General features: G+C 45.0%; 1 protein-coding gene across 2 annotated transcripts; it reads right to left on the reverse strand.

The window, feature by feature from the left end:
* Positions 1 to 1,432: 1,432 nt before the first annotated feature.
* Positions 1,433 to 21,280, reverse strand: LOC121584468 (iron-sulfur cluster assembly 1 homolog, mitochondrial). Of its 2 annotated transcripts, XR_006661847.1 has the most exons (5): positions 21,139 to 21,280; positions 12,336 to 12,389; positions 9,054 to 9,159; positions 4,344 to 4,495; positions 2,031 to 2,111 (listed from the first exon to the last, which is right to left on the reverse strand). XR_006661847.1 is itself a non-coding variant. In XM_045225651.1 (4 exons), exons 1-4 carry the CDS (start codon positions 21,220 to 21,222, stop codon positions 1,963 to 1,965), a joined length of 393 nt encoding a protein of 130 aa, XP_045081586.1. In that variant the 5' UTR covers positions 21,223 to 21,280; the 3' UTR covers positions 1,433 to 1,962. The 2 variants fall into 2 exon arrangements, 1 of the variants encoding a protein (XP_045081586.1); XM_045225651.1 differs by lacking the exon at positions 4,344 to 4,495 and having other exon boundaries at positions 1,433 to 2,111.
* Positions 21,281 to 21,526: the final 246 nt, after the last annotated feature.

The following is a 21,526-nucleotide window of genomic DNA, read 5'->3' on the forward strand; positions in this document are numbered from 1 at the left end:
GACCAGATGCTGCTGGAAGTGGTGTTGGAGGGCCAGTAGGAGGTCCCTGGATGGGAGACCAGATGCTGCTGGAAGTGGTGTTGGAGGGCCAGTAAGAGGCACTCTTTCCTCTGGTAAAAAAAAAAAAAACTATCCAGGGCAGTGATTGGGGACATTGCCCCAGGGCAGTGATTGGGGACATTGCCCCAGGGCAGTGATTGGGGACATTGCCCCAGGGCAGTGATTGGGGACATTGCCCCAGGGCAGTGATTGGGGACATTGCCCCAGGGCAGTGATTGGGGACATTGCCCCAGGGCAGTGATTGGGGACATTGCCCCAGGGCAGTGATTGGGGACATTGCCCCAGGGCAGTGATTGGGGACATTGCCCCAGGGCAGTGATTGGGGACATTGCCCCAGGGCAGTGATTGGGGACATTGCCCCAGGGCAGTGATTGGGGACATTGCCCCAGGGCAGTGATTGGGGACATTGCCCCAGGGCAGTGATTGGGGACATTGCCCTGTGTAGGGCGCCGTCTTTCGGATGGGACGTTCAATGGGTGTCCTGACTCTCAGTGGTCAGTGAAGATCCCCAGCTTCCAATTGGCTCATTCATCCCCCCTCCTCTCCCCTGTAACTATTCCCCAGGTCGTTGCTGTAAATGAGGTGTTCTCAGTCGACTTACCGGGTTAAAAAAGCCAAAAGACACAAACCACTTTATATTTCAAATCTATTTATTATAGTCTAAACATCACAACAACTGTACATAGACGTATTGCACTAGTTACATATTTGCAGTATTGATAGCTATATGTCCAACACTTACTGTGGTTCTGGAATGGAGCAGAAAGAAACCAACAGAAACCTCTAGAGGTGAGAAATGGGGTTTTGTGCGTTATACAGTTTAAGGGGTCTTGTACATTCGTATATACACACACACATTTATACTATGCATTTCAAACAACCAAGTAAAACAAAATAATGTACAAACGGCAAGATCAGTTTCAAAGCCACTCAGGTCAGGAACTCTTCAACCTCAGTCGGGTGAAACATTCTGAACGTTGCAGACAGAAATGTAACGAATAGAGCTGACGTGACTCTTCTTATTCTATGATTGAAAGAATCATATTTACATTTACATTTACATTTTAGTCATTTAGCAGACGCTCTTATCCAGAGCGACTTACAGTTAGTGAATACATATTTTTTTATACTGGCCCCCCGTGGGAATCAAACCCACAACCCTGGCGTTGCAAACACCATGCTCTATCAACTGAGCTACATCCCTGCCGGCCATTCCCTCCCCTACCCTGGACGACGCTGGGCCAATTGTGCGCCGCCCATGAGTCTCCCGGTCGCGGCCGGCTGCGACAGAGCCTGGATTCGAACCAGGATCTCTAGTGGCACAGTTAGCACTGCGATGCAGTGCCTTAGACCACTGCGCCACTCAGGAGACATATGTTCTATACAACACATTTCTATCTGAATGTTCTGTAATGTTGCGCCCCACTGACACCTGCATCATGTGGCTGGATGACACTTTCCTGTGCCGCGTTCCATTGGCTAACCAACATCTCCTTTGCTGTCTATACTCCGTCTAGCTCTCCAAGTCTTCTGTTACGGTCTAGTCTAACTGTCAGAACCAGCGTGTCTACGTGGTCCTTGGTCTGAGACTAGGGCAGCTAGGACTTCAGTGGGGGAGTCGAACGGCTCACAGGTAAAGAGCAGTGTTTGGCTACACGATCAAATTCCCTACTGACCTAAGGATCACCACCTCGCTCCAAGGCCCAAAGCTTTACAGTTCTGTCCTTCCTCTACTCACCTCACGGGCCTCTGGGTAGGGAAGGGGATGGGACGGTGTGTGAGGACGGTTCGGCTGTGTGTGTGTGTGTGTGTGTGTGTGTGTGTGTGTGTGTGTGTGTGGAGGACTACTGTTAGGGGACATTAGATGACGTGTGTGTAGGAAGGCCACAGCAGGAACCTCTCTCAGATGTTGAAGCTCTCGCCACAGCCGCAGGTGCCCTTGATGTTGGGGTTGTTGAAGACAAACTCACTGGACAGCTTGGACTCCACAAAGTCCATCTCTGTCCCCAGCAGAGTCAGCTGGGCCTTCTTCTCTATGAATACACGCACACCTGCAGGACCACACAACCACACCACTCAGTATTATACACCTGCAGGACCACACCACTCAGTATTATACACCTGCAGGACCACACAACCACACCACTCAGTACTATACACCTGCAGGACCACACCACTCAGTACTATACACCTGCAGGACCACACAACCACACCACTCAGTACTATACACCTGCAGGACCACACCACTCAGTATTATACACCTGCAGGACCACACAACCACACCACTCAGTATTATACACCTGCAGGACCACACCACTCAGTATTATACACCTGCAGGACCACACAACCACACCACTCAGTACTATACACCTGCAGGAGAGGACAACCACACCACTTAGTACTATACACCTGCAGGACCACACCACTCAGTATTATACACCTGCAGGACCACACCACTCAGTATTATACACCTGCAGGACCACACCACTCAGTATTATACACCTGCAGGACCACACCACTCAGTATTATACACCTGCAGGACCACACCACTCAGTATTATACACCTGCAGGACCACACAACCACACCACTCAGTATTATACACCTGCAGGACCACACCACTCAGTATTATACACCTGCAGGACCACACCACTCAGTATTATACACCTGCAGGACCACACCACTCAGTATTATACACCTGCAGGACCACACCACTCAGTATTATACACCTGCAGGACCACACCACTCAGTATTATACACCTGCAGGACCACACCACTCAGTATTATACACCTGCAGGACCACACCACTCAGTATTATACACCCAATATCACTTAACACATATATGGAGTGATTTCAGAGCCAACAGAAATTGTATTTGAATTCCATAATTTTGAATTGGTATTAAGATATTGAATTTGAATTAATTTGGGGTTCAGCAGCGATGCTGGTAAAACCCTCCTGTATTTGTTCTGGTTCATTATCATTTGGGCTTCAGCAGCGAAGGGTCTGGAATCCCCATTAGAATTGTTTGGATTATTTTTGGAGAGCTATAGCTCTGAAATGGTAAGACCTACAGAGACCAAACTTGGTGGGGTGGTGTAAAATTATGCACAAATACATCTGGTTACACGTGGTGCAACTCGGACAAAATGGTGGCGCTACAAACGTTATAGATCTGCCATTTTGAAAATGGTGTAAAATCTTCAACATTTTTAACTTAGCAATATGCACCTACATATGTAGATCGTATTAGATACAAAGTTCCAGAAAGCTAAACCAACAACCACACAAACCGAAATTGGATACACTGCAAACACAGGTTCAACAAAGAAAAAGGTAGCTAGCAAGTGATTTGTTTTTGCAGACATCTTTTTTTGTGTGTGCTGAGCATGACCTTCTCTGGTCACGACACAAATGGACCTATGCGATCAAATCCTCCCACATTACATTTCTAGTTTGACCAGCTTGTTTTCAGCAACTGATATTTTTTAATTTGGTTGTCATATTGGCAGGTTTGCTAGCAACAAACTATTTAGCTAGCGTTTAGCCTAGTGTTTGATATGTGATCTCCATGGTAAAGAACAGTGTCCTGACGAGCCGGCACTATGCCAGGCTAAATCGGGCATCGTCAGCTCATTGTTATGGATGTATCCAAATGAATGTCAATAGAAAACAGCTGTTCTGCTGCTATTCTGGCTGCAGAGGTCGTGACTGTGTTAGCCGTAGCTAGTTAGCCGTAGCTAGTTGGCTAGCTAGCGAGAAAGGGATAACAACATCCTTCAATATATCACTAAATCGAACGAGCAACCAAAAGATGTTAAAAGTATGAATTTGCTTATGGAAATATAAACACAATTATTATTATTTCTACCGGTAAATGAGTGCTTTAGTATTGTTTTCTTTGGTAAATGTGGTATAAGCAGGACAAAAGCCATCTATACATTACCTTGGAAAAATGACCTTCACTGCGTCGTCCATTATTTCCACGGTAATGTACAGAATGTAGGTGTTTATCCCCTACGTAAAGTAGAGCATTACAGTATTTTACTTTTACATTTTAGTCATTTTAGCAGATGCTCTTATCCAGAACGACTTACAGTTAATGAGTGCATACATTTTTCATACTGGCCCCCCGTGGGAAACGAACCCACAACCCTGGCGTTGCAAGCGCCATGCTCTACCAACTGAGCTACAGGGGACTGCAGTACAGTACATTATAGACGTCTATGTTTGTGCCCTTGGAGGGTTGGAGCCACTTGCAGGCTATTCATGTCAATACCCTACACTTTTTCCTGGAGTGTGCAGTTGTCCATTGCCCACGTGGTGGTCCTCCGTAGCTCAGTTGGTAGTAGGTTCTTGCAGCAGCAGGATAGCGGGTTCCATTCTCGCGACCACCTGAATGTATGCACACAGTTGCTTTGGATAAAAGCCACCTGCTGAATGACATACGAGACAATATTATATGTTATAAGACTTGTGCAAGAGATTGAGTCAAGACTGGAACCTGCAATTCATACATACATGGAAGCTCTTCCACAGTGTTCAACTCTGAGCGTTGGTGCCTTTGTCTTGTAATGCAAGCCAACCCACCACGGCCCAGGTTCAAATCCCACCGCTGCCACTTTCAGATAGACATCGCTAAACAATGAGGGATTGTTGGTGTTGTACCTGAACCAAATTGTATGACTTCTAAAATAAAGCATAATATTTGAGAGGGCGAAAAAGGCAAACAGGGCGGAACGGGCGCCAAAGGCTTGGACCCGGGGTCATCGCTGCAGTCAGCTATATTTAGGGGTTCAGCCAAAGGCTTGGACCCTGGGTCATCGCTGCAGTCAGCTATATTTAGGGGTTCAGCCAAAGGCTTGGACCCCGGGTCATCGCTGCAGTCAGCTATATTTAGGGGTTCAGCCAAAGGCTTGGACCCGGGGTCATCGCTGCAGTCAGCTATATTTAGGGGTTCAGCCAAAGGCTTGGACCCGGGGTCATCGCTGCAGTCAGCTATATTTAGGGGTTCAGCCAAAGGCTTGGACCCCGGGTCATCGCTGCAGTCAGTGTTGACGCTGGTGAAACCCCATTGTCTTTGTTCTGGTTCATTATTATTGTTGTTATGGTCCTTTTTCTGCCATTTGGTGGAAAAACTATCAAATACCCGTGAGATGAAAAGGCCCAGGACTGTGCGACTTAGCAACATGGTAAAGGCCCAAGGGCCACACCCTCTCATGCGTTACCATGCCAATTGGCCACATGGTGGCGCTATAACAAGCGATTGAAAATGCTAACTTTGAAAGGTCAGGCCCCGCACCCCTTGTGACCTAGAGTCATTAAATTTAGTCCATAGGTCCCTCTCCTCACAAGGAAAATGTTTTCCTCAAGAATTCATAGTCTGCCATGATGGATTTTCCGCCATTTTGAATTTTGTGAAAATCACTTAAAAACGCTACTCCTCTGGCACCGATTGACCGATCTGCACGAAACTTGACATGTGGCATTTACAGTGAGGGAAAAAAGTATTTGATCCCCTGCTGATTTTGTACGTTTGCCCACTGACAAAGAAATGATCAGTCTATAATTTTAATGGTAGGTTTATTTGAACAGTGAGAGACAGAATAACAACAAAATAATCCAGAAAAAAAGCATGTCAAAAATGTTATAAATTGATTTGCATTTTAATGAGGGAAATAAGTATTTGACCCCTCTGCAAAACATGACTTAGTACTTGGTGGCAAAAACCTTGTTGGCAATCACAGAGGTCAGACGTTTCTTGTAGTTGGCCACCAGGTTTGCACACATCTCAGGAGGGATTTTGTCCCACTGCTCTTTGCAGATCTTCTCCAAGTCATTAAGGTTTCGAGGCTGACGTTTGGCAACTCGAACCTTCAGCTCCCTCCACAGATTTTCTATGGGATTAAGGTCTGGAGTCTGGCTAGGCCACTCCAGGACCTTAATGTGCTTCTTCTTGAGCCACTCCTTTGTTGCCTTGGCCATGTGTTTTGGGTCATTGTCATGCTGGAATACCCATCCATGACCCATTTTCAATGCCCTGGCTGAGGGAAGGAGGTTCTCACCCAAGATTTGACGGTACATGGCCCCGTCCATCGTCCCTTTGATGCAGTGAAGTTGTCCTGTCCCCTTAGCAGAAAAACACCCCCAAAGCATAATGTTTCCACCTCCATGTTTGACGGTGGGGATGGTGTTCTTGGGGTAATAGGCAGCATTCCTCCTCCTCCAAACACGGCGAGTTGAGTTGATGCTAAAGAGCTCCATTTTGGTCTCATCTGACCACAACACTTTCACCCAGTTCTCCTCTGAATCATTCAGATGTTCATTGGCAAACTTCAGACCGGCATGTATATGTGCTTTTTTGAGCAGGGGGACCTTGCGGGCGCTGCAGGATTTCAGTCCTTCACGGCGTAGTGTGTTACCAATTGTTTTCTTGGTGACTATGGTCCCAGCTGCCTTGAGATCATTGACAAGATCGTGTAGTTCGTGTAGTTCTGGGCTGATTCCTCACCGTTCTCATGATCATTGCAACTCCATGAGGTGAGATCTTGCATGGAGCCCCAGGCCGATGGAGATTGACAGTTATTTTGTGTTTCTTTCATTTGCGAATAATCGCACCAACTGTTGTCACCTTCTCACCAAGCTGCTTGGCGATGGTCTTGTAGCCCATTCCAGCCTTGTGTAGGTCTACAATCTTGTCCCTGACATCCTTGGAGAGCTCTTTGGTCTTGGCCATGGTGGAGAGTTTGGAATCTGATTGATTGATTGCTTCTGTGGACAGGTGTCTTTTATACAGGTAACAAGCTGAGATTAGGAGCACTCCCTTTAAGAGTGTAACCCATTCGGAATCATGTAGTAACCAAAAAAGGGTTAAACAAATCAAAATATATTTTATATTTGAGATTCTTCAAAGTAGCCACCCTTTGCCTTTGACAGCTTTGCACACTCTTGGCATTCTCTCAACCAGCTTCATGAGGAATGCTTTTCCAACAGTCTTGAAGGAGTTCCCACATATGCTGAGCACTTGTTGGCTGCTTTTTCTTCACTCTGCGGTCCAACTCATCCCAAACCATCTCAATTGGGTTGAGGTCGGGTGATTATGGAGGCCAGGTCATCTGATGCAGCACTCCATCACTCTCCTTGGTTCACCTTCCAACAGGACAACGACCCTAAGCACACAGCCAAGACAGCGCAGGTGTGGCTTCGGGACAAATCTCAGACTGTCCTTGAGTGGCCCAACCAGAGCCCGGACTTGAACCCCATCGAACATCTCTGGAGAGACGTGAAAATAGCTGTGCAGCGACGCTCCCCATCCAACCTGACAGAGCTTGAGAGGATCTGCAGAGAAGAATAGGAGAAACTCCCCAAATACAGGTGTGCCAAACTTGTAGCGTCATACCCAAGAAGACTCGAGATTGTAATCGCTGCCAAAGGTGCTTCAACAAAGTACTGATTAAAGGGTCTGAATAATTATGTAAATGTAATATCCTTTTTTTTTTATATAAAATTAGCAAACATTTCTAAAAACCTGTTTTTGCTTTGTCATTATGGGGTATTGTGTATAGATTGATGAGGGGGTAAAAACAATTTAATCAATTTTAGAATAAGGCTGTAACGTAACAAAATGTGGAAAAAGTCAAGGGGTCTGAATACTTTCCGAAGGCACTGTAGGTAGGAGCTACCGAATGTCATTTTTGGTGAGTTTGGAAATGTACAAGCAAAATGTGGACGAGAGACATTGTACAAATGAACAAAGTTTTGACGCTTGTCTGAAGGGAGAACAGCACTGGCTCTGGAGTGTCTGTTTGGAGTCTGGAGTCGCTAGGGCAACGGGCCTGCCTGCTCTGCTTGGAGTCGCTAGGGCAACGGGCCTGCCTGCTCTGCTTGGAGTTGCTAGGGCAACGGGCCTGCCTGCTCTGCTTGGAGTTGCTAGGGCAACGGGCCTGCCTGCTCTGCTTGGAGAAGAGGGGGGAGGAGCAGACGGGCTGAGAACGGAGAGGAGAGAAACAACAAGAGGAAATGAAGATGGTGTTTAGTAGCTGAACAGATAACTCATCCAAAGAGCTGCACAATACGATGCCCCGTCACCTTATTCATTCAACCACTTCCTTAGATTAACTAGCAAGTTAAATGTAGGGGTCGGGTAATGCAGAAGTCTGTGTTTTACACGAGATATATCTTGCTGCGTTTTGTAAATGCAGACGTAAAATGCTTCTTATTGTAATTTCTGCTGGGCGTTAGTTGCACTTCTCCACTCGGATGAGAATTCACCAAGGGCACTCTATAGCCAAGCAGCTCTATTATGATGTCATAGAGGAATGGGGTCATAATAGCTTATAGCCCAAACAGTTCAAACACTAGATTCATTAGGAAGAAAATCTATTCCACGTGGTTTCAGATAACTGCCAGAAACACCTCCGTTGGTACCACTAGCTTCTGATTCCACCTTTCCTGGCTGGCAAAGTACCAGGATGTTGTCTCTGGTTTTGAATCTGAACTTAGAGAACTCGATTTGAAAACGGAATCATCTGAAAAGTTTAATATATGAAACTTTGGTCAACTTGAAATTATAGTTTGTAAACTTGAAACACAGACAATGAATGCAATATGTACCATATTGAAACTGAATATATATCATTTTAATATTCAATTACATTTATATTTAAAACTGCAATATTCATTCAATTCAGTTTCAAATCATGAAATACAAGTTCAATTTATAAATTAAATGATTCAATTTGAATTGAATTCAAATTATATTATATATAAATTATATCGGCACTGAAATCGCTCCATATACATATCACTTAATGCATTTAATGTTTTGAAAAACATTTCAACATAACATTGGGGAGACGTTGATGGTAAAGTTATACAATTCAACCACAGACAATCTATTACATACCAACATCGTGCTGAGATGGGGATAAAATGAGACCTTGGTCTAACATTACGCTAACGTTAAGGAACTAACACGATGATAACGTTGCTCACCGTCCTGCAGCACCTCCTCGTCAGCTTTGTCTTTCTGCTTGGTGAAGTCCAGAGTGTAGGTCATACCATTACAGCCCCTCGTCCTCACACCTACTCTCAGACCAATCTGGACACAACACAAAAACACCATTATACCACTACCACTCACACCTACTCTCAGACCAACACAACACCTGTTCAGGTGAGAGAGTGTTGTACCTGGAAGGTCCTTAGTGTCTATAGGCTGCACGGTGCTGTTGGTTTATTTCTGTGAGCAACCATTTTGTGACCGTGCTGTCTTGAAGAAATGTTTGGGGTGTGCAATAATGTCTTTTTTTTTTCTCCAGTTGGTTTGTTTGGAGAGGCTCTGCTGGTTTGAGGTCCAGGCAGCACCCTCCAGTAAGGAAAGTCACTAGTATTTCTGAAATGTCTATTGTTTAAGTAAATGCCGTGGTTAAGTGTTCTTTCTTTCCAACCATAAGAAGTACAGTATTGTTTGTCACTGTTTTTGGTCAACTTGTGAACGTGGTCAGCTGAATCTCTGTGAAAGCAGTGTTCTATTTCAGAAAACGAATCTAGTGGAAGTAACATATCTAAGTCATTTTGGTGTACTCTTGTTAATGCGTATTTATTCTGTAATCCTCTGTTTAATAAACAGCTTGTTCTGTTTTATCGTTTCCTTTAATGGGTCTAGAACCCGTCTAACGTTTAGATATTACAACTGTAATTACATTCATTAACAACCATTATAAACTGGGTGGTTCGAGCCCTGAATGCTGATTGGCTGACAGCCGTGGTATATCAAATCAAATGTTATTTGCCACATGCGCCGAATACAACAGGTGTAGACCTTACAGTGAAATGCTTACTTACAAGCCCTTAACCAACAATGCAGTTTTAAGATAAATAAGTGTTAAGTAAAAAATAGATAAGTAAAAAGTTAAAATAAAAAATAATTAAAGAGCTGCAGTAAAATAAAATAACAGTAGGGAGGCTATATACAGGGGGTACCGGTACAGAGGCTATATACAGGGGGGGTACCGGTACAGAGTCAATGTGTAATAACAGTAGGGAGGCTATATACAGGGGGTACCGGTACAGAGTCAATGGGAAATAACAGTAGGGAGGCTATATACAGGGGGTACCGGTACAGAGTCAATGTGTAATAACAGTAGGGAGGCTATATACAGGGGGTACCGGTACAGAGTCAATGGGAAATAACAGTAGGGAGGCTATATACAGGGGGTACCGGTACAGAGTCAATGGGAAATAACAGTAGGGAGGCTATATACAGGGGGTACCGGTACAGAGGCTATATACAGGGGGTACCGGTACAGAGTCAGAGTCAATGTGTAATAACAGTAGGGAGGCTATATACAGGGGGTACCGGTACAGAGTCAATGTGTAATAACAGTAGGGAGGCTATATACAGGGGGTACCGGTACAGAGTCAATGGGAAATAACAGTAGAGAGGCTATATACAGGGGGTACCGGTACAGAGGCTATATACAGGGGGTACCGGTACAGAGTCAATGGGAAATAACAGTAGGGAGGCTATAGACAGGGGGTACCGGTACAGAGTCAATGGGAAATAACAGTAGGGAGGCTATATACAGGGGGTACCGGTACAGAGTCAATGGGAAATAACAGTAGGGAGGCTATATACAGGGGGGTACCGGTACAGAGTCAATGGGAAATAACAGTAGGGAGGCTATATACAGGGGGTACCGGTACAGAGTCAATGGGAAATAACAGTAGGGAGGCTATATACAGGGGGTACCGGTACAGAGTCAATGGGAAATAACAGTAGGGAGGCTATATACAGGGGGTACCGGTACAGAGTCAATGTTCGGGGGCACCGGTTAGTCGAGGTAATTGAGGTCATATGTACATGTAGGTATAGTTAAAGTGACTATGCATAGATAATAAACAGAGAGTAGCTGCAGCGTAAAAGAGGGGGTAGGGTGGGGGGGGCAATGCAAATAGTCCGGGTGGCCATGATTAGCTGTTCAGGAGTCTTATGGCTTGGGGGTAGAAGCTGTTAAGAAGCCTTTTGGACCTAGACTTGGCGGTCCGGTACCGCTTGCCGTGCGGTAGCAGAGAGAACAGTCTATGACTTGGGTGGCTGGAAACTTCCTCTGACACCGCCTGGTATAGAGGTCCTGGATGGCAGGAAGCTTGGCCCCAGTGATGTAGTGGGCCGTACGCACTACCCTCTGTAGTGCCTTGCGGTCGGAGGCCGAGCAGTTGCCATACCAGGCAGTGATGCAACCAGTCAGGATGCTCTCGATGGTGCAGCTGTAGAACTTTTTGAGGATCTGAGGACCCATGCCAAATCTTTTCAGTCTCGAGGGGGAATAGGCTTTGTCGTGCCCTCTTCACGACTGTCTTGGTCTGTTTGGACCATAATAGTTTGTTGGTGATGTTCTTGGGCACAGGGACTATGGTGGTCTGCTTGAAACATGTTGGTATTACAGACTCAGTCAGGGACAGGTGGAAAATGTCAGCGTAGACACTTGCCAGTTGGTCAGCGCATGCTCGGAGTACACGTCCTGGTAATCCATCTGGCCCTGATAATGGCCCACCTGGCCTTGTGAACGTTGATCTGCTTAAAACTCACATCGGCTACGGAGAGCGTGATCACATAGTCATATGACAAAACATGTATTTATACTGCTCTAATTACATTGGTAACCAGTTTATAATAGTAATTAGCCACCTCAGTGTTTGTGGTATATGGCCAATATACCACGGCTAAGGGCTGTATCCAGGCACTCCACGTTGCGTTGTGCGTAAGAACAACCCTTAGCCGTGGTATATTGGTCATATACCACACCCCCCTCGGGCATTATTGGTTAAATATACCACTACTCCTAACCCCAAACCGCCTTCACATCAATCTGGAACACTACAGAACAAGTTAGTCTGGAACAAAAGCCTATTTTCTCCAGGACCAGTGTTTTGGGTTCTGGGTTAGGAGGGTTATTACATTTAAGTCATTTAGCAGACGCTCTTATCCAGAGCGACTTACAGTTAGTGAGTGCATACATTATTTTTTCATACTGGCCCCCCCCACCCTGGATGACACTGGGCCAATTGTGCGCCGCCCCATGGGTCTCCCGGTCGCGGCCGGCTACGACAGAGCCTGGATTCGAACCAGGATCTCTAGTGGCACAGCTAGCACTGAGATGCAGTGCCTTAGACCACTGCGCCACTCAGGAGCTATTATATATCATCCCCTCAGTGGGAAGGGTTAGTTAGAAGGTGGAAAAGGTTGGAGGGTTATATTGCAGGGATACTTACATATTCTGGCTTGTTCTCCAGTAGGGTCCTGATCCTATTCACAGCAGGAGGAGTCTGGAGGAAAAACCAAAGGAAAGGGGTTGGCAACACACCATTAACAACAGTTATGACAGTGCAGTCTATGGCAGTCCCCCAGCAGCATACCACCCTGCATCTCTCTCTACCCCAGCAGCATACCACCCTGCATCTCTCTCTACCCCAGCAGCATACCACCCTGCATCTCTCTCTACCCCAGCAGCATACCACCCTGCATCTCTCTCTACCCCAGCAGCACACCACCCTGCATCTCTCTCTACCCCAGCAGCACACCACCCTGCATCCCACTGCTGGCTTGCCTCTGAAGCTAAGCAGTGTTGGTCCTGGTCAGTCCCTGGATGGGAGACCAGATGCTGCTGGAAGTGGTGTGTCCAAATTTTTGACTGGTAGTGTGTATACAGTTGAAGTCGGAAGTTTACATACACCTTAGCCAAATACATTTAAACTCAGTTTTTCACAATTCCTGACATCTAATCCTAGTAAAAATGGGAAGACCTATTTGCGACCAAGCTTTAACTTCCTGACTGATGTCTTGATGTTGCTTCAATATATCCACATCATTTTCCTTCCTCATGATGCCATCTATTTTGTGAAGTGCACCAGTCCCTCCTGCAGCAAAGCACCCCCACAGCATGATGCTGCCACCCTCGTGCTTCACGGTTGGGAAGGTGTTCTTCGGCTTGCAAGCGACCCCCTTTTTCCTCCAAACATAACGATGGTCATTATGGCCAAACAGTTCTCTTTGTGTTTCATCAGACCAGAGGACATTTCTACAAAAAGTACGATCTTTGTCCCCATGTGCAGTTGCAAACCGTAGTCTGGCTTTTTTTATGGCGGTTTTGGAGCAGTGGCTTCTTCCTTGCTGAGCGGCCTTTCAGGTTATGTCAATATAGGACTCGTTTTATTGTGGATATAGATAATTTTGTACCTGTTTCCTCCAGCATCTTCACAAGGTCCTTTGCTGTTGTTCTGGGATTGATTTGCACTTTTCGCACCAAAGTACGTTCATCTCTAGTGAAGTCTAACGACAGCCCCCACAATAATTTTATCATCAGTCATTTGTGTAAGTGCTGTGCTTGTTGAATGTCCTTCTCTATAAGCGTGCTGAAAGTCTGTTGTCAGTTTGTTTACTGTGAAATAGCATTGTATCTGGTCAAACAATTTTTCCGATAGTTTTCTAAGGGTTGGTAACAGGCTGATTGGTCGGCTGTTTGAGCCAGTAAAGGGGGCTTTACTATTCTTAGGTAGGGGAATGACTTTTGCTTCCCTCCAGGCCTGGGGGAACACACTTTCTAGTAGGCTTAAATTGAAGATATGGCTAATAGGAGTGGCAATATCGTCCATTATTATCCTCAGTAATTTTCCATCCAAGTTGTCAGACTCCGGTGGCTTGTCATTGTTGATAGACAACAATAATTGTTTCACCTTTTCCAAACTGACTTAACGGAATTCAAAAGTACAATTGTCTTTCATAATTTGGTTAGATATACTTCAATGCGTAGAGTCAGCGTTTGTTGCTGGCATGTCATACCTTGCCTAGCATACCTGTGGTCCTCTGTAGCTCAGCTGGTAGAGCACGGCGCTTGTAACGCCAGGGTAGTGGGTTCGATCCCCGGGACCACCCATACGTAAAAATGTATGCATTTACATTTAAATTTTCTTGCACACATGACTGTAAGTCACTTTGGATTAAAGCGTCTGCTAAATGGTATATTATAATTATTATTATACCTAAGTTTGCTTATCTTGCCAATGAAGAAGTCATTAAAGTAGTTGGCTATTTCAGTGGGTTTTGTGATGAATGAGTCATCTGATTCAATGAATGATGGAGTGGCTTCCGTCTGGCAACACTCTACCATAAAGGCCTGATTGGTGGAGTGCTGCAGAGATGGTTGTCCTTCTGGAAGGTTCTCCCATCTCCACAGAGGAACTCTGGAGCTCTGTCATAGTGACCATCGGGTTCTTGGTCACCTCCCTGACCAAGGCCCTTTTCCCCCGATTGCTCAGTTTGGCCGGGCGGCCAGCTCTAGGAAGAGTCTTGTTGGTTCCAAACTTCTTCCATTTAAGTATGATGGAGGCCACTGTGTTCTTGGGGACATTCAATGATTCAGAAATGTTTTGGTATCCTTTCCCAGGTCTGTGCCTCGACACAATCCTGTCTCGGAGCTCTACAGATAATTCCTTCAACCTCATGGCTTGGGTTTTGCTCTGACATGCACTGTCAACTGTGGGACCTTATATAGACAGGTGTGTGCCTTTCCAAATCATGTCCAATCAATTGAATTTACCACAGGTGGACTCCAATCAAGTTGTAGAAACATCTCAAGGATGATCAATGAAAACAGGATGTACCTGAGCTCAATTTCGAGTCTCATAGCAAAGGGTCTGAATACTTATGTAAATAACGTATGTTTTTTATTTTAAATAAATCTGCAAAAATTTCCCTAGATCAGATCAGATCCGGAGGTACCTGCTCCTTCGTCTTCTGTTCTGTCTCCCTCAGGTTCAGATCCTCAGAGCTCCCACCCTCATCAGATCGTGAGGATGTCTGAGACTACGGCCCATTCATCATCCTCAATGGATACTACAGCTGGCTCGGGTCCATCGGGCTCCACCGCTCTTCGGTCGTCGAGTGGTTTGCGAAACCACTCGAGGCGAAAGAACGTCCGGACCTCCTCAGCCATTGCACCAGCTGTCGCCATCGGCAGTTCTATGGTAAGAAACATCTTGGTTCCCGGGGCAAAAACCCTGATTGGCAAATGTACTGTGTTACGGATACAGGTATCCTGTGTCTTTTTGTGTTTTTCCTCTCCTTCTGCCCTAATCACAGGTGTCCTGTATGTTCCTGATTGGTGGTCGTTGGGGTGTCTGCTGATTGCTGAGGTGGACCAATCAGTGGACATTCCTCTGCATTGCACCACCTGTTTCTTGTTTTTCAATCACACATCCCATTGTTTAAAAGCCGGTCAGTTGTGTTTGTTGTTAGAGACTATTTCCGTATGTGAGTATGGATACTGTGGTGTCCTGTGTTTTGTGTACTCACTCATTTGCTGATTACTTTGTTTGGTAACTTTGTGTGTTTCTGGGAAAAGGGGAATTTAAGCAAGTTGCCCTTGGGCGTACATTACCCGTAGGAAGAAAACTGTCTAAAAACACTAGTTAGACCTGAGCGGACCACCCACTGTATTTTTGTATGATTAGCAGTAGCTTAGCGGTTCTTGAGGCAGGCAAGATCAGTTTAGGGTTTTTTTACACTATTGTTTCATTTCTTGGGTTCTGCTCAGCCCTTTTTCCCAAACCTTTACCGTGTGTTCAAAAATAAACCTTTTATGTTTGACGGTAGTTTATGGTTGTCGTGTAGTTTTTGTTCTCACTGTTCCATGTCACGCTTCTAATTTGCATGAATTATGTTACGGGTCTCTTGTCCATCCACCCTAGACGTTTAAAGCCACGGGGTTCGTAACATAATGCAAATTGAGAATCATGTGACTAAACTGAATAAAAAGAAAAAACTATACTATGAAACAAATAAATTATATAAAGAATGATAGCAAAAAGCTTTGGAGCACATTAAATAAAATGTTGGGCAAAAAGGCAAACTCAGCTCCATTATTCATTGAATCAGATTTATCACAAAACCCACTGATATTGCCAACTACTTGATGATGATTTTTTAATTGGCAAGATTAGCAAACTTAGGCATGACATCCCCGCAAAAAGGGCCGACACTACACATCCAAGTATATCTGACCAAATAATGAAAGACAAGCATTGTAATTTTGAATTACGTAAAGTGAGTGTGGAAGAGGTAAAAAATGATTGTGGTCTATCAACAATGACAAGCCACCGGGGTCTGACAACTTGGATGGAAAATTACTGAGGATAATAGCGGACGATATTGCCACTCCTATTTGCCATATCTTCAATCTTACAAGAAAGTGTGTGTCCTCAGGCCTGGAGGGAAGCAAAAGTTATTCCCCTACCTAAGAATAGTAAAGCCCCCTTTACTGGCTCAAATAGCCGACCAATTAGCCTGTTACCAACCCTTAGTAAACTTTTGGGAAAAATTGTGACCAGATACAAATGACTGGCTGAGGGAAATTGATGATAAAAAGATTGTGGGGCTGTTTTGTTAGACTTCAGTGCGGCTTTTGACATTATCGATCATAGTATGCTGCTGGAAAAACGTATGCGTTATGGCTTTACACCCCCTGCTATAATGTGGATGAAGAGTTACCTGTCTAACAGAACACAGAGGGTGTTCTTTAATGGAAGCCTCTCCAATATAATCCAGGTAGAATCAGGAATTCCCCAGGGCAGCTGCCTAGGCCCCTTACTTTTTTCAATCTTCACTAACGACATGCCACTGGCTTGAGTAAAGCCAGTGTGTCTATGTATGCGGAAGACAACACTATACACGTCAGCAACTACAGCGACTGAAATGACTGCAACAATTAAAGAGCTGCAGTTAGTTTCAGAATGGGTGGCTGGGCGTTGTATTTGGGACAAATCATTCACTAAACCTCAACTAAATCTTGTAATGAATAATCAGGAAATTGAGCAAGTTGAGGTGATTAAACTGCTTGGAGTAACCCTGGATTGTAAACTGTCATGGTCGAAACACATTGATACAACAGTGGCAAAGATGGGGAGAAGTCTGTCCATAATAAAGCGCTGCTCTGCCTTCTTAACAGCACTATCAAGGCAGGTCCTACAGGCCCTAGTTTTGTCGCACCTGGACTACTGTTCAGTCGTGAGGTCAGGTGCCACAAAGAGGGACTTAAGAAAATTACAATTGGCTCAGAACAGGGCAGCTCGGGTGGCCATTAAATGTACACGGAGAGCTAACATTAATATGCATGTCAATCTCTCATGGCTCAAAGTGAAGGAGAGATTGACCTCATCACTAATTGTTATTGTAAGAAGTGTTGACAAGCTGAATGCCCCGAGATGTCTGTTTAAACTACTATCACACAGCTTGGACACCCATGCATACCCCACAAGACATGCCACCAGAGGTCTCTTCACAGTCTCCAAGTCTAGACAATGGGAGGCGGAGAGAGAGAGAGAGAGGGATGGAGGGAGAGAAGGCGGGAACTTTGGCAGACGAGTAATGACGAATTGCAATGTCTGTGAAAACACACCACATGGAGTGACATGCAAGTACACATACAGTCGTGATCAAAAGTTGAGAATGACACAAATACTAATTTTCACCAAGTCTGCTGCCTCAGTTTTGATGATGGCAATTTGCATATACTCCAGAATGTCATGAAGAGTGATCAGATGAATTGCAAAGTTCCTTTGCCATGAAAATGAACTTAATCCAAAAAAAAAACATTTTCACTGTATTTCAGCCCTGCCACAAAAGGACCAGCTGCCATCATGTCAGTGATTCTCTCATTAACACAGGTGAGAGTGTTGACGAGGACACGGCTGGAGATCACTCTGTCATGCTGATTGAGTTAGAATAACAGACTGGAAGCTTTAAAAGGAGGGTGGTGCTTGAAATCATTGTTCTTCCTCTGTTAACCATGGTTACCTGCAAGGAAACACATGCCATCATCATTGCTTTGCACAAAAAGGGCTTCACAGGGAAGGATATTGCTGCTAGTAAGATTGCACCTAAATCAACCATTTATCGGATCATCAAGAATTTCAAGGAGAGAGGTTAAATTGCTGTGAAGGCGGCGTCAGGGCGCCCAAGAAAGTCCAGCAAGCGCCAGGACCGTCTCCTAAAGTTGATTCAGCTGCGGGATCGGGGCACCACCAGTGCAGAGCTTGCTCAGGAATGGCAGCAGGCAGGTGTGAGTGCATCTGCACGCACATTGAGGCAAAGACTTTTGGAGGATGGCCTGGTGTCAAGAAGGGCAGCAAAGAAGCCACTTCTCTCCAGGAAAAACATCAGGGACAGACTGATATTCTGCAAAAGGTACAGGGATTGGACTGCTGAGGACTGGGGTAAAGTCATTTTCTCTGATGAATCCCCTTTCCGATTGTTTGGGGCATCCGGAAAACACCTTGTCCGGAGTAGACAAGGTGAGCGCTACCATCAGTCCTGTGTCATGCCAACAGTAAAGTATCCTGAGACCATTCATGTGTGGGGTTGCTTCTCAGCCAAGGGAGTGGGCTCACTCACAATTTTGCCTAAGAACACAGCCATGAATAAAGAATGGTACCAACACATCCTCCGAGAGCAACTTCTCCCAACCATCCAAGAACAGTTTGGTGACGAACAATGCCTTTTCCAGCATGATGGAGCTCCTTGCCATAAGGCAAAAGTGATAACTAAGTGGCTTGGGGAACAAAACATCGACATTTTGGGTGCATGGCCAGGAAACTCCCCAGACCTTAATCCCATTGAGAACTTGTGGTCGATCCTCAAGAGGCGGGTGGACAAACAAAAATCACAAATTCGGACAAACTCCAAGCATTGATTATGCAAGAATGGGCTGCCATCAGTCAGGATGTGGCCCAGAAGTTAATTGACAGCATGCCAGGGCGGATTGCAGAGGTCTTGAAAAAGAAGGGTCAACACTGCAAATATTGACTCTTTGCATAAACTTAATGTAATTGTCGATAAAAGCCTTTGACACTTATGGAATGCTTGTAATTATACTTCAGTATACCATAGTAACATCTGACAAAAATATCTCATAACACTGAAGCAGCCAACTTTGTGAAGACCAATACTTGTGTCATTCTCAAAACTTTTGACCACGACTGTACATAGAGCCATGACTACATGGATCTCTATTCCACATCAGGTAACTGCAGTAGAATCAGATTTTAAAAAACAGATAAAAATACACCTTACGGAACAAAGGGGACTGTGAAGTGACACACACAGGTACAGACACACGCGGTAGCGCACACACACGCACATTGTAATATTGTTGTATGGTGGTATTATACATGTTGTATTGTAGATAGGTAGTGGTGTAATAATGTTATATGATGTACTGTTTTATCTTTTGTTTTGTGTGTGATGTAAGTGCCTTAATGTGTTTGGACCCCAGGAAGAGTAGCTGCTGCCTTGGCAGGAACTAATGGGGATCCATAATAAACCCCAGGAAGAGTAGCTGCTGCCTTGGCAGGAACTAATGGGGATCCATAATAAACCCCAGGAAGAGTAGCTGCTGCCTTGGCAGGAACTAATGGGGATCCATAATAAACCCCAGGAAGAGTAGCTGCTGCCTTGGCAGGAACTAATGGGGATCCATAATAAACCCCAGGAAGAGTAGCTGCTGCTTTGGCAGGAACTAATGGGGATCCATAATAAACCCCAGGAAGAGTAGCTGCTGCCTTGGCAGGAACTAATGGGGATCCATAATAAACCCCAGGAAGAGTAGCTGCTGCCTTGGCAGGAACTAATGGGGATCCATAATAAACCCCAGGAAGAGTAGCTGCTGCTTTGGCAGGAACTAATGGGGATCCATAATAAACCCCAGGAAGAGTAGCTGCTGCCTTGGCAGGAACTAATGGGGATCCATAATAAACCCCAGGAAGAGTAGCTGCTGCCTTGGCAGGAACTAATGGGGATCCATAATAAACCCCAGGAAGAGTAGCTGCTGCCTTGACAGGAACTAATGGGGATCCATAATAAACCCCAGGAAGAGTAGCTGCTGCCTTGGCCGGAAAAATATCAAGGGAGGCCAAATGCTGGCTGGCTTCCCTTGCATTCAGAGCTTCCAGCGGCAACAATGTCATACTCTTTATGACCAGACAGAATCAGATAGATGGCCTACACATATAGAGACAGAGGGGCGCTGTTTCGCAAGAAGTATGAATGCGACTTCTGCAGAGTCAGTATCACCGTAAATGCCGCACGGCCAATGCAGACACGGATTGACCATGTAGCGCCTTTTACCCGCCAATTCCAAAATCTACCCACATTTGGCAGGTGTTAATTTTATGTTTAACTTTTGATGGGTAGGCGCCAGCCATCTCTGGCACCGTGGGTCACCACAGCGTGTACCCAGGCGAACAGTAAGTAACCTTAACCTTGTTTATAGTAAGTAACCTGAGGTAGTAAGCCTAGGAGGTTAATGCGGGCAGGTCTCATTGAGAACTATAGTGAAGCTGGCATTGTGACGCAGAACAACGGGCTGGGAATAAAACGTTCTTGATGGCGAGTCGGTGACACGGTGCTCAATACAACCAACAGAAACTGGCAGGGTGGAAAAATGCCCTAAAATAAAGACCTGCTTCTTCGCGATTACTAAAACTACGGCGAGCAGCTGGGTCATAGCGTAATATTATAAAAATGGGCTCCATGGCGGATGCAACTAACTCATTTTAATCAGAAAAGTGTTTAAAAAGTAATGTGTCCAGCCTACCAGTAATGGTTAACGTTACCAAAAATATTTGGTTAAATCACATGACATGATCTGGTGTAACAATCTCTGCAACTACAAGTTCGCTAGCTGAAGCTAGTGTATTCATAATCAATGACGTTAACGATATTAGCTATCTTAGCTAAATACATTTAACACACTTCTCACTCACTGTTCGTCAAAAGCATTAGGAGCATACATAACACGTAATGAGCGTCAGCAGAAAACAACATATGCTTTGGATAAAAGCGTCTGCTAAATAGCATATTATTATTATTATCTAAAACTACAGGCAGCAATGTATCAACTACTAGGGCCCCTGGTGTAACGTTAGCTAGCTAGCTCACTTTGTCACTTCGGAGCAAGCAGTCATAACACAAACCGTCAGTTTAAAGAGAAAATAGCGATGCCGAATACTTCTACACACTTACCAGAGTTAACGCAGCTCTTGTAGCTAATATCTTTCTTTTACTAACAGCTCTGACGGTCGCTCGAACCACCATGGAGGCAGACATGTTTAGCCGTCTAAACGTTAAATGTAGCCCCGTTGGCTAACGTGAAAACACCGGTCTACGCAGGCGCAGATCCACGATAGGGCGATTTCTTAGTCGACCGGCAGTTCAGCCAATAGACAAAGTACAGTTACGACACTTGTAGGACACTTCCAAAAACTTGTGCAACGCAACAAAGAAATAAGGTCATTTGGCTGGCTACAAAGGTCATTTAAAGTTTTAAAACCACAACATTGCAGTACACGTATCCCATTTTATGTATGTAGTTACATTTACATTTTAGTCATTTAGCAGACGCTCTTATCCA

Source organism: Coregonus clupeaformis, chromosome 16 (genome assembly GCF_020615455.1).
Source record: "Coregonus clupeaformis isolate EN_2021a chromosome 16, ASM2061545v1, whole genome shotgun sequence".
Classification (NCBI taxonomy): Eukaryota; Metazoa; Chordata; class Actinopteri; order Salmoniformes; family Salmonidae; genus Coregonus; species Coregonus clupeaformis.

Excerpts from the sequence above, each read along its gene's own strand:
- LOC121584468 (XM_045225651.1), bottom strand. The coding sequence starts at position 21,222 with ATGTCTGCCTCCATGGTGGTTCGAGCGACCGTCAGAGCTGTTAGTAAA. Across the intron at positions 12,390-21,138 it reads CAAGAGCTGCGTTAACTCTG|ACTCCTCCTGCTGTGAATAG; the intron begins GTAAGTGTGTAG and ends TTTTTCCTCCAG. Across the intron at positions 9,160-12,335 it reads TGGAGAACAAGCCAGAATAT|ATTGGTCTGAGAGTAGGTGT; the intron begins GTAAGTATCCCT and ends TGTTGTGTCCAG.